This window comes from Chiroxiphia lanceolata, chromosome 30 (assembly GCF_009829145.1).
Source record: "Chiroxiphia lanceolata isolate bChiLan1 chromosome 30, bChiLan1.pri, whole genome shotgun sequence".
NCBI classification, from domain to species: Eukaryota; Metazoa; Chordata; class Aves; order Passeriformes; family Pipridae; genus Chiroxiphia; species Chiroxiphia lanceolata.
The window spans coordinates 1,591,558-1,603,211 of record NC_045666.1 but is presented as its reverse complement, the minus strand read 5'-3'; the positions used below and the strand labels follow the sequence as shown (position 1 = coordinate 1,603,211).

General features: G+C 62.7%; 2 protein-coding genes across 2 annotated transcripts in view; both read right to left on the bottom strand.

Moving 5' to 3' along the window:
- The window catches only part of ACVR1B (activin A receptor type 1B), an 18,280-nt gene extending 17,583 nt beyond the window's left edge, over positions 1-697 (bottom strand). Inside the window, exon 1 of the mRNA XM_032713405.1 lies at positions 637-697. The gene's annotated coding sequence lies outside the window, so the exon portion shown is untranslated. The remainder of the gene's footprint in view (positions 1-636) is intronic.
- The window catches only part of ACVRL1 (activin A receptor like type 1), a 14,264-nt gene extending 2,610 nt beyond the window's left edge, over positions 1-11,654 (bottom strand). The window contains exons 1-10 of the mRNA XM_032713403.1: positions 11,416-11,654; positions 8,285-8,355; positions 6,810-7,034; positions 6,298-6,497; positions 6,104-6,203; positions 5,701-5,847; positions 5,342-5,617; positions 4,650-4,847; positions 3,384-3,514; positions 2,212-3,287 (exon numbers count right to left, since the gene is read on the bottom strand). Coding sequence (XP_032569294.1) covers positions 3,153-3,287; positions 3,384-3,514; positions 4,650-4,847; positions 5,342-5,617; positions 5,701-5,847; positions 6,104-6,203; positions 6,298-6,497; positions 6,810-7,034; positions 8,285-8,351 — 1,479 coding nt within the window. The 5' untranslated portion in view covers positions 8,352-8,355; positions 11,416-11,654 and the 3' untranslated portion in view covers positions 2,212-3,152. The remainder of the gene's footprint in view (positions 1-2,211; positions 3,288-3,383; positions 3,515-4,649; positions 4,848-5,341; positions 5,618-5,700; positions 5,848-6,103; positions 6,204-6,297; positions 6,498-6,809; positions 7,035-8,284; positions 8,356-11,415) is intronic.

Here is an 11,654-nt window from a genome sequence, read left to right as displayed (position 1 = left end):
CCCTGAGCCCCCCCGGCCAGGCTGGACCCCCCCCCAAGAACCCTCACACGAGATCCTTGATGCCTCCAGAGCCCCCCAACCTCCCAGGAACCCCCACCCCATGGAGCCCCCTCCCCAAATCCTTCTCCCCACCCTGAAACACCCACTCCTGTGTTGCCCCGCACCCCCAAACCCCTCAGTGCCTCCTCACAGCCCCGGGGGCACCTTCAGCCCTCCCTTCAACCCTCTCACCCCCCACCCTTCCATGGGTCCCCCCTCCCCAATTCCTTCTCCCCACCCTGAAACACCCACCTGTGCCCCCCCACCAAGCCCTCAGGGCCTCCTCACAGTCTCGGGGGCACCTCCAGCCCCCTCAACCCTCTCTCGCCGCCCCGGAACCCTCCTAAAATCTCCCCCCCGGCATCACCCCCCCCCTCACCTGCCCCACAGCCCCCACCCAGACCCAGGCCCGGGTAGGCCCCGGCCCCCCCCGCTCCCCTCAGCCCCCCGCATCGCCTCACCCCCGCTTGCCCCCATCGCCCCTCGCTCCCCCTCACGAACCCTCTCCCCCCCCCCCCGGTTCCCCTCCCGGCGGGGGCGGGGGCGCCGCCATGTTGTGCCCGGTGCGGGCCGGGCCCGGCGCCGCCGCTCACTCACCGCGGGCCCCGCCGAGCGGCCCGGCCAGGAGCAGCAGCAGGACGAGCAGGGGGGCGGCGGGCGGCGGCGGGGGCCGGCGGTGGGCGGTCGGGGGCGGCGGGGAGCGGGGGGCCCGGGCGGCCATGGCGGGCGAAGCGCCGCGGCCTCGGAGCGGAGCGGCCGCAGCGCCGGCGGGAGGGGGCGGGGTCGGCAGCGCGGGGGGCGGGGCCAGGGGCGGGGCCGGGAGAGGGGCGGGGCCGCGCGGGCGCCACGGGGAGGGGAGGGAGGGGCGTGTGTGTGACATGTATGTGACATGTATGTGACATGTATGTGACATGTGTGACATGTGTGTGATATGTGTGTGATGTGTGTGACGTGTGTGATATGTGTGTGACGTGTGTGACGTGTGTGATGTGTATGACATGTGTGTGATGTGTATGACGTGTGTGATGTGTGTGACGTGTGTGATGTGTATGACGTGTGTGATGTGTGTGATGTGTGTGACGTGTGTGACATGTGTGTGATGTGTGTGACATGTGTGTGACGTGTGTGATGCATGTCACGTGTGTGTGACGTGTGACGTGTGTGATGTGTGTGACATGTGTGATGTGTATGACGTGTGTGATGTATGTGACATGTGTGTGACGTGTGTGACGTGTGACATGTGTGTGACATGTGTGATATGTGTGACATGTGTGTGGTGTGTGTGACGTGTGTGACATGTGTGATATGTGTGACGTGTGTGGTGTGTGTGACGTGTGTGATGTGTGCGATGTGTGTGACGTGTGTGATGTGTGTGACGTGTGACGTGTGTGATATGTGTGTGATATGTGTGTGTGATACATGTATGACATGTCTATGATATGCGTGTGGTATGCGTGTGATATATGTGTGACATATGATATGTGTGTGTGATATGTGTGACGTGATATGTGTGTGATGTATGCGTGTGATGTGTTTATGCAGACATGATGTGTGTGCATGCAGTCATGTATGCCGTGTGTGCATGCGTGGGAGATGTGTACAAGCGTGATTTGTGTATGTTCAAGCATGACTTCTGCGTGTGGGATCATGTATGACGTCTGTACATACATGCTGTGTGTGTTCGAGCGTGATTTGTGTGTGTGCATGTGTGACGTGTGTGTGTGTATGTGCAATCTGCCTGGGGACTGAGCCACCCTGGGCAGGGCACCCCAAAACCTGGCCAGAGAACCCCAAACCCCCGGGAGGGCCCCCCCGACCCCTGCCCTGCCCAGCCCCACATCCCCTCATCCCCCGCCCACAACCAGCAGCTGCCCCTTGCTGCCCAGTTCCTCCCAGTCCCCAACTGGGCTCAGACCAAGACGATTCCAAGGGAGCCCCCCTGGAGCAGCCCCAGCCCCCTGGAGCAGCCCCAGCCCCTCGTGGGCACCGGGAAAGGGTTGGCACAAGGCTGAGTGAAGCCAGGTTTGTCGCAGGATCCGACGGATCCCTTGGACACTCGGAGGTGAAGCCACAAATGGAGCCGGGCAGGAGCTCCGGGGCCCATCCTGCCGCGGTGCCCAGTGCCCGGCGTGGGAGGTTTGGCAGCTCTTAGGCGATAAAATAGCTTTACACTTTATTAAATATATTAAATCTTAATAATTAAATAGTTATGGAGCAAAGCTGGCTCTGCTGAGCGTCCCGTCCTGGTCGTGTCTGAACAGCCTGGAGCGCGGGGTGGATTTTGGGATGGCGGCGAGCGACGTGGGATGGAGCTGGAACACCTCGGAAAACACCAAAACTCTGGCAAAGACCCAAAAGGGCACTTCTTTGGGAAGGGGGTGCCGGCTGCTGGGCAGGGAAGGATCAGGCCACCACGGGACCCCCACCTCGGAGGGGTGCTCAGGCCGTGCTTGACGCCAGCAGCTCCTCATCCTGGGGAGCCCCACGACGTGCCAGGGTGCGGATCCGGCGTGGCCGGGGCGACGCTGCCCTTGGACCATCCTTTGCCAGTGAAATCCATCCCTCTCCTTCGGCGAGAGGCGCGCCGGGCACCGCAGCCCTGCCGGGGAATTCCTGCCGCCGCCGAGCCCGCGGCGTTCCCGCTGCCAGCGCCGGGCGGGCAGGTCTGGGCAGCTCCGGGGCTGGAACTGGTGCCAGGACGGTGCCAGCGCTGGGTGGGTGCCCCGCGGGCTCAGGGTGCAGAAGGGGATGGTTCCCTCCTCGGTGCCCCTCATGGTGGTGTCCAGCCGGGGGGGCTCAGGGTGTGCCACCAGCCCCAGGCACCCGCTGCCCTCCCCGCCGGGCAGACGAGACGCGCCGGCGTCGGATGACGGATCCGGGGGGGGGGGATATTTTTATAACCGACTGGAAGATTCCTCCTATGGTTTGGTTGTTTTTTGTTTGTTTTTTTTTTTTCCTATTTTTTCACTCCTTGCAAATCCAAACGGCTCCAAGGAGGGGTGGGAGAGGCGGGGGCTGTGAGCAAAACCCCTCTGAGACCGGAGCCATCCCGACATCGGCCTCGCCGCAGTCCCCGGTGCAGCCCGTGAGCGGCTCCAGCGCGTTCCCGGCGCTCACTGCTCCGGCTTTGGCTTTTCCAGGGAATTGTTCAGCTTCTTGAGCGTCTTTTTGATGCGCAGGGCGGTGAGGCGGGCGGAGGGGCTCTGGTACCAGCACTCCTTCATGACCCTCGCCAGCGCCGACAGAACCTGGGGAGGCACAAAAAGAGGGATAAATGGAAGGGTTTAACGGGGGGCAAAGATCTGGCCCAGGGTGGGAGGGGGGCGGCCCCCCCCGGGACTCACCGAGTCAGAGAAGAGGCGGTTGGGGATCACGGGGGTCTGCTGGTCCACACACACCACCTTCTTCATGTCCTCGAAGCTGGGGTCGCTGGGGACGGCGTCGAAGAAGGGCGGCCGATACTCCTCCACGATTCCTGCGGGAAGGGGGGCGGCGTGAGGGGTGGGGGATCACCCCCAACCTGTGCATCACGGGGTGCCTGGAGGGTCTGGCATGGCTGAGCTGCTCCCTGCCTTGGGGGGCACGGGGGGAATTGCCAGTGGGACGTGCCAGTGATGGTGCCCATGGAATGCACGGCTCTGGCGCTGCTGGTGGCTCGAGCACCAGCTCCAGCCTTGACACTAATCCAGCCCCAGCCCCACCATGAACGCCAGCCACGGCACCAGCTCCAGCCCCCAGCACCAACTCCAGCCCCCAGCACAAGCTCCAGCCCCCAGCACCAGCTCCAGCCCCCAGCATCAGCTCTAGCCCCCAGCACTGCCATCACCTCCAGCCGTCCCCCCACGGCCAGCTGGCCCAGCTAATCTTCATTTAGTCCCTCCATATGTCTGTGTCCCCGCAGGGTTTAACCTCTGTGGGATGCCCTGAGCCCTCGCCAGCTCCCTGCACCCCAAGGCGTAGCCCCCAAACCTCGGGGTCCCCTGGAGTCCTCCCCTGATGCCCTGAGGCCATCCTGGAGGGAGAGGGATTCTGGAAGGGTTAAACCCGGCTGGCTGAAGGTCGTCCCTGCACATGGCTGGGGTAATTCGGAGTAAATGTGTAATCTGAGGGAGCCCTGGGGCCGTAAATGAGATTATCCCGGCCAGACTGTGCCTGGGGGGACCTCCCCCCTCACCCGCCAGCACCCACCATTTAATTAATGCTTCTAATGGGCTTTGCCTGATGAGCAGCGCTGGCCGGGCAGTCCCGAGGAGGTTCCTCCCCGGCGTGGGGGAGACCTCATCCCTGTCCCCATTCCCGAGTTCCCAAGCCAAGCCCCAGCGGCCGAAGGTCCCGGCCGTGGCCGCTTTCCAGGCAGAGCTCGGGAGCTGCTTGTTTTCTAATCAGCGCTGAACAAACAAAGCACTGATTGAGCCTAATGGGCCCTTTAATCAGGGAGCCGGGTGCTGACACTAGATTACAGTGTTTATAATTTACAGCTAATCTTCTGGGCGAAGGAAAAAAAAAAAAAAAAGGCAACGAGAGAAGGAGGGAAGGACGGAGCGAGCGCGGAGCCGGAGCCTCGCGGGGAGCCGGGAGCGAGCGGAGCCGCCGGGCCGGGATCCACTCACCGTTCACCACCGTGCGCCGGGTGATCTCCCAGAGCACCAGCCCGTAGGCCCAGATGTCCGTCTTCTTGTAGGACTCGAAGCAGTCGGTGCGGATCTGCTCGCTCAGCACCTCGGGGGCCATGTAGCGCTTGGTGCCCACCCGGGGGTTGTTGCCGATGTCCAGGTAGTCGCTGCCCTGGGAGTGCATGACAGCCAGCCCTGGGGAGGGACAGAGTCACAGTCATTGGGGTTGGGGAGGACCTTTGAGATCTTCCAGTTTAACTATAAAAGGCCAGGGTGTTGGCCTTGGTCAGTGCTGTGCTGCTGGTGCTGTGTCCCGGGATGTTGCGTCTGTGGGGCAACACTTCCCTGGGGTACCACATCCTTGGGGTCCCACATTCCTGGGGTACCACATCCCTGGGGTACCATATCCCTGGGGTACCATATCCCTGGGTCACACATCCCTGGGGTACCATATCCCTGGGGTACCATATCCCTGGGTCACACATCCCTGGGGTACCACATCCCTGGGGTACCATATCCCTGGGTCACACATCCCTGGGTCACACATTCCAGGGTACCACATCCCTGGGGTACCATATCCCTGGGGTATCACATCCCTGGGTCAAACATCCCTGGGTCACACATCCCAGGGTACCACATCCCTGAGGTCCCACATCCCTGGGGTGCCACACCCTGCCCCTCCATCTCACCCAGGTCAGCGATGCAGCACTGCCGGTTGCTCTTCACCAGGATGTTCCTGCTCTTCAGGTCCCGGTGGGCGATGGCGGGCTTGCCCTGGGTGCCGAAGATCTCCACGTGGAGGTGGACGAGGCCGCAGATGATGGAGGAGGCCAGGCCCAGGCAGGTCTCCACGTCCAGGGCCGTTCTCTGCAGGAAGTCATAGAGGGAGCCGTTCTCGTGGTAGTGGGTGATGAGCCACAGCTGAGTGCTGGAGTTCCTCGATGTCATGTCAGAGGCGATGAAACCTGGGCAGGGAGAAGAGCTGGCACCGTGGAGCCCTCACCCAGCTGCCCCCCACGCCCCCCAGCCCTGCCGGCCCCCCGCTCACCCAGGATGTTGTCGTGCCGGAGCAGGACGGTGTTGTAGATCTCCGTCTCGCGGAACCACGACTGCTCGTCCCGGGAGGAGAAGATCTTCACGGCCACGCTCTCCCCGTGCCACACGCCTCGCCACACCTCGCCGTAGCGCCCCTTACCTGCCACGGCCACGGCGCTGTGCCACGCAGCCCCTCGGACCCCCCACGCCCTGCCCACCCCCAGCACGGTGCACCGGGATCCCGTCCATCCACCCACCCAGCCTCTCTGTCCCTCCCTCATCAGCAGGACAGTGGGAGAACTCGGGGGTCTTTACGGGGTTTTGGTTGGGTCCAACCCCCTGTCTTGGGTGTGAAGTTGTGGTGGCATTGCCCAAGCACCAGTTGGGGCACCAGGGCAGCCCCCCCTGCTCCTTACCCACGCACTCCACGAGGGTGATCTGCCGAGCCACCGTTCTCTGCACGAGGAAGGGCAGCCCCGAACCGCTGCCCGTGGTGCAGTCGTCGCTCAGCAGGTCCTGCACAGCCGGGGCGACTGTGGGGTCAGCACAGAGGCCACCCCACCCTCCCACACCTCGGGGGCATTTGGGGTCCCTCCCGGAGCTCACCCACCTCTAAGGTGCTGTCTCCCACCATGGACGCCTTCAGCATGAGGTCAGTGTCGCTGAGGTCACTCTGCTTCTGGCGGTGCTGGGCCACCTTCCAGCAGAAGAGCCCCGTGAGTGCCACGAGGACGAGGAGGGCGAGCAGCGGGATGAAGATCATCAGGAGGAGGTTGGGCAGGGAAGGCACTTTTCCCAGGGCATCTTCTCCTGGGTGGGGGAAATGGTAGATGGGAGCATGATAATGGAGGTCTTGGGGCTCAGGCTTCGATGTGGGAGGGTGGAGGCCTTGGGGTTTGGGCTTGGAGCTGGAGAGGGTGGCTCTGCACTGGGTTCAACCCCACAGATGGCAGCTCTGCGGGCACAGCCCAATAAGGGACACCTGAGGGCATCTCGCTGGCCCTGCCCACCTGGGAAGAGGTGGCTCTGGAGGGGCTGAGCGAGGACAGGGACGATCTGCAGACCCCACCACACTGCCCAGCTGCGTGGGCAGCTCTGCCCCTCGCCCCCGTGGCCCCGTACCTTGCAGGAAGATCTCCAGCTCGGCGTTGCACATGCGGGACTCGCAGCACCTCATGCCGTACTGCTCCGTCACGGGCGTGTTGCAGTGCTCCAGGATGTTCTGGGAGAAGCAGCCCCGGTGCTGGGTGATGGTCCCCTCCTCCCTCCTCTTGCTGACGAAGCACACCTTGCCCGTGCAGGTGGGCTGGCTGCAGAAGGGCACGTCGCAGGCGCACAGCAGCTCGTCTGTGGGCACAAGGAGGGGGCACGTTGTGCCACGGGACCACCCTGGATGGGGTGGCTGGTGGCTTTGGTGACAGGGCCATTGTCCTAGAGACTCCTGAGCCAAATTTTGAGAGTGGGCAGCCTGGGACCATCACGGTCGAGAAGGGGAAGGTGGCTGTGGGTGCTCAGTCCAGGGAGCCCATCCTGACAACTCCTGGAAAATCACTTGCTCCCAGCTGTGATCCAAGTGCCAGCCCTGAACCTGGGGGCTGCCTGCCCCCACACCTCTGACAGGCACTGGATGGGCTGTGCATCCAGCCTCAGCAGCTGGGATTAACTGGGATGCACTGGTTCACAGCACACAGGCACATCCTGCCCGTGGGGTCCCAGGGGACGTGGGAGCCGTGGGAGCCGGATACCGGGAGCTGGGATGGGATCAAAAGCCCCAAACTCAGCCAGTGCCTTCCCAGAGGGTGTTTCAGGAGCTGGGTGCCAAACCCGGCGTCTTTCCTGGAGCTTTTCCTGCCTTCCCCGAAGGCATTTCCCTGTGCTGTGGCGCTGGAGCAGCTCAGAGGGCGCCACAGTCCCGAACTCCCGATTTAGCTCCCGATTTAGCTCTGCCCTTTCGCGTAGAAAATATCCCTCCTGGAATCAGCGAGTTCAGCGTGAGGGCAGCCAGGCGGCCAGCGGCGAGGGGACAGCGAGGGGACAGCGAGGGGATGTCTGGCAGTGGCCAGTCCCCCTCCTGTGCCTGTCATCCCCCTGCCCCAAAGGCTGCCCGGTGCCAGTGGGGTGGTGGCGAGGCCGGGTTTGGGTTGGTGGCCCCGTGGGCAGGACGGGGACTTGATGGAGACTCAGTGAGCTCTGCTGCTCCTCCCCAGCACTGTCCCTATCCCCCTGCACAAACAGGGCCAGCTGGATCTGTCCCCAGGTCAGCTGGTGCTCCCCTGGGATGCTGAGCAGCTCCTCCCCATAATCATCATCATCATCACCCCTGGGAAGGAGCACTCTCTAAAGCACGTGGTGCCGGCCTTCCCCATCTCCCCTCCGGTGATGGCGAAGCACTTGATCAACCACAATTAATTAATTAAGCCGAGATCCTCCCTGGGGAGTGGGTCACCATCCCGCAGGACCACAGCCCCTCGCTGGGGACGGCGCCTCCCCCGAGGAGCCCCGGCTCCCTCTGCAGGAGGTTATTTTGGGCGGAGACGCTCCCAAAAAGCCGAGGGTTTGTTTTAACCTGCCGCTCACCCCCTCCCGTTGGTACTCACCGGCTGCGAGGCCGAGGGACAGAGTCATCAGCGCCAGCACCGCGCGGCCACCGGCTCCACACGGCATCGTCCTGCGGAGAGCGGAGCGGTGAGAGCGGCCCCCGCACCCCCGAGGGGCTCATCACCAGCCCCGGGGGGCTTTGGGAAGGAAGAGGGGGGACTTGGAGAGGGAGAGGGCGGGCGGAGCGAGGTAGGATGTGCTGCTTCCAACGGAGTTTGGCTCCGGACGTCCTGGGTACAGCCCTTCCTGAGAGCACATCCCGGGACCTCCCGAGCCTGGGGGACCTCCCGACCATGGCACTGGGACCGGGACCCTGCCCTGTCCACGCTGCCCCAACATCCTTCCTTCGTGCCAACGATCCGTATTCCAGCATTTCCCATCATTCCCACGGCTCCTGCTCTGTAAAAGCACGGCTCTCACGGGCTCGGCACCGCTGGAGATTCCAGGTTCAGCAAGATCCAGGCCCTGGGATGGAGCTCAAAGCCCTCACACCACGTGCACCGGAGCCTCCGAGTGCCGCTGGCCGCGGTCCGGGGCTCGATCCCGGGGGGGCTTTTGCACCGAGCTTATCAATGACACAAACAGGGGCAGCCAAAAATTCCCTGCTGTGCCTCGGGGGAAGTTTGGCTATTTTTTCCTCTTCCCTTTTTTTTTTTTTTTTTTGACTTGTAAAAGGGACATTTCTGCCAAGGCAAACACGGCGGAGCCCCCCAGTGCCCCCCGCCCCGCTCCGTGGCCGCGGGCTCCCGGCCCCTCCTCGGCTCATTCTTCGTGGTTCCCGACATAAACACGCCAAAGGCTCCGTTTCCTGCAATTGAAGAGCCCAGCCCAGGGCTGCCGGGACAGGAATCAAGATTGTTTAGATTCTGGCCTTGATGGGGAAGCGGAGTCACGCAAGCCCAGCCCTCGGGAGCGCGCTCAGACGCGGCTGACCCCGGCAGGCTCCGGCAGCGCCGTAAAACGGGCTTTTCCTCCCCGAAATAACTCGCTTGGTTGTTGCTCGCGGGGAGGAAACAGCGACCGGGTGCCAGGTCCGGGGGCTGGAGGGCAGGAGCGGGGTCTGGTCCCGGGTGTCCCGTGCCGGGCTGATCTCCATCCAGATCCTCGGCTGGGCCAGGATCAGCTTTGTTTTAAAATCCCAACTCCCCTGGACCTGGGCTGGGATCAGCTTTGTTTTAAAATCCCAACTCCCCTGGACCTGGGCTGGGATCAGCTTTGTTTTAAAATCCCAACTCCCCTGGACCTGGGCTGGGATCAGCTTTATTTTAAAACCTCAACCCCCCTCGGAGCTGGGCTGCTGCTCCCTGAGTGCCCAGGGTGCCCCCAGGCACTCTGCTTCTCCCTGCAATTCTGAGAGCTCCAAAATGCATCTTTTTAAAGGAAAGCCGAGTCTCCCAGGTGGTGAATTCCCTCCATGGAGCCCCTTCCATTAAATCCCAAGCCTTAGATGGCTGTGGGGTATTTGTTGTGAAACACAAAGTGGGCAGGGCCCAAAACTTTGTTGTATATGAAATATCACATGGGTTGTTGTTGTTACCAAGAGCAAACCTTAATCCAGAGTCATCCCTGGCATCCCACTGGAAAAACATCCTGAGTGCTTCCGTAACGGGTCAAATCAGAGCCTGCACCCCCATCCCTGTCCCCAACCTTCCTCATTTGTCATCAGGAACTGCAGCTCAAGCACCCTCCCGGCATCCAGAGCATCTTTCCCCATCTGTGCCATATCTTTCAGGATTTGTAGCAGCATCAGGAGATGGAAAAAACCCCAGTGAAAACCTCTTGGATGGGACGTGGATGCCAACAGGAGTGGCTGGGAATGATGAGCACCACAGCCGGGGGGTCCAGAGCAAGACCCAGCCCTGGGAAGGGGAATTTTCCCATCGAGGTGGAGGAGGAGGCAACAGGAGTCCAGGGAAGGGTGGCTGGGCACAACCCTTGGGATGTGTAGGATGGTTCAGGGTTAGGGTTAGGGTTAGGGTTAGGGTCTTACTGGGGGGGCTCGGCTGAGCTTCACAGTCCCGGTGCTTCTGCCCTCCCCTGCAGTTTCTGCTGCTCCCAGGGGGGTTTGACACAGGATGTGGCTCCTGACTCAGTTCCCTGTGCTGCCTTTTCACAGGGAGCCAGACACAGCCGAGCCCCTCGTGCCAGTGCCAGTGCCAGTGCCGGTGCCATCTGAGTAGGAGCAGGGTGAGCCAGGCATGTGCCAGCTGCTGGCGTGCAGGACACTGCTGGAGTTGGCAGGAGCTTTGCCACAGCTCCCAAGGCTCCAGCCTGGTTTCAGGCTCAGGGGGAGGTTTTCCTCTCCCTGCCCGGGGCTGCAGGTGGGTCAGGGATGCAGCAAAGCCGCGCTCACCCTCTGGCACAGGAGGGATGCTCGGCTTAGGGAGCTGCACTGGAGGGGCTGAGCCACCCCAGCCCCTCTCCCTGATGGGCATCACTGTTCCATGAACACGAGACACACATAGAGAGCAGCAAAACCCGCCCAGGTTCACCCCAGCGTGGGGCTGGCACTGCCCCCTGCTCCTCGTGCAGAGCAGGGACGAGGGTGGTGACCCTGGCCTGGCCTCAGGGAAGGCTCTGTGCCCACAGTGGGACAGAGCTCCATGGTGAGACTCATCCCAGCTTGGCTCTGGAGATGGAGCCTCTTCAGCAGCCGTTTGGCTCTTCCTCACCCACCCCTCCTCTGAGAGACCCAGAGTTTGGCTGTGCCAAAGGGGAACATGGAGGTGGCACATCCTGCAGTGTCGCTGCCGTCCGTGCCCGCCGCCCTCGCTCCAGCCCCTGGCTAGAATTGCTGTCAACTCTCCCTCATTTTTCCCTGTGGCTTTTCAAAGTACACCCAAATTCCCCATTTCCCATGTTGATTCCAGCCTTTCCGTTGCAGCTGCGTGTTACTTCAGCCCTTTAGCAAGAACGTGGGGACGGATCCTGTCACCAGCACACTGGTGTGGAGCCAGATTCCCCCTCCCAGCCCCAATTCCAGTTTCTCCAACCCCGACATCGACTCCGGCGTCCCACCGAACGTGAGGGAAAAGGGGGCAAATCCTGCTTTCAGCTGCCCCGGGGGTAAATCAGGAGGGAAATGCTGAGCTCAGTGCAGCCCCGGACCCCGCGGTGCTTCCCCACTCACCTACAGCATCGGCGTCCCGCGGGCGCCCGCGGCACTGCCCGGCCCTGGCGAGGCTCTCCCGGCTGAGATCACACTCTCGGAGCCGGGGCAGCTCTGCTCCGTGCCCTGCACCCCGGCTCGGAGGAGCTTCATGGGTCTGCTCCCCTCCCACCGCCCGTCCCGGCACCGCGGCAGCTCCTGCGGCCACGGCCGTGCCCGTCCCGGTGGGGGGACGTCGCCGTTCCCGGCCGGCCCCGGGG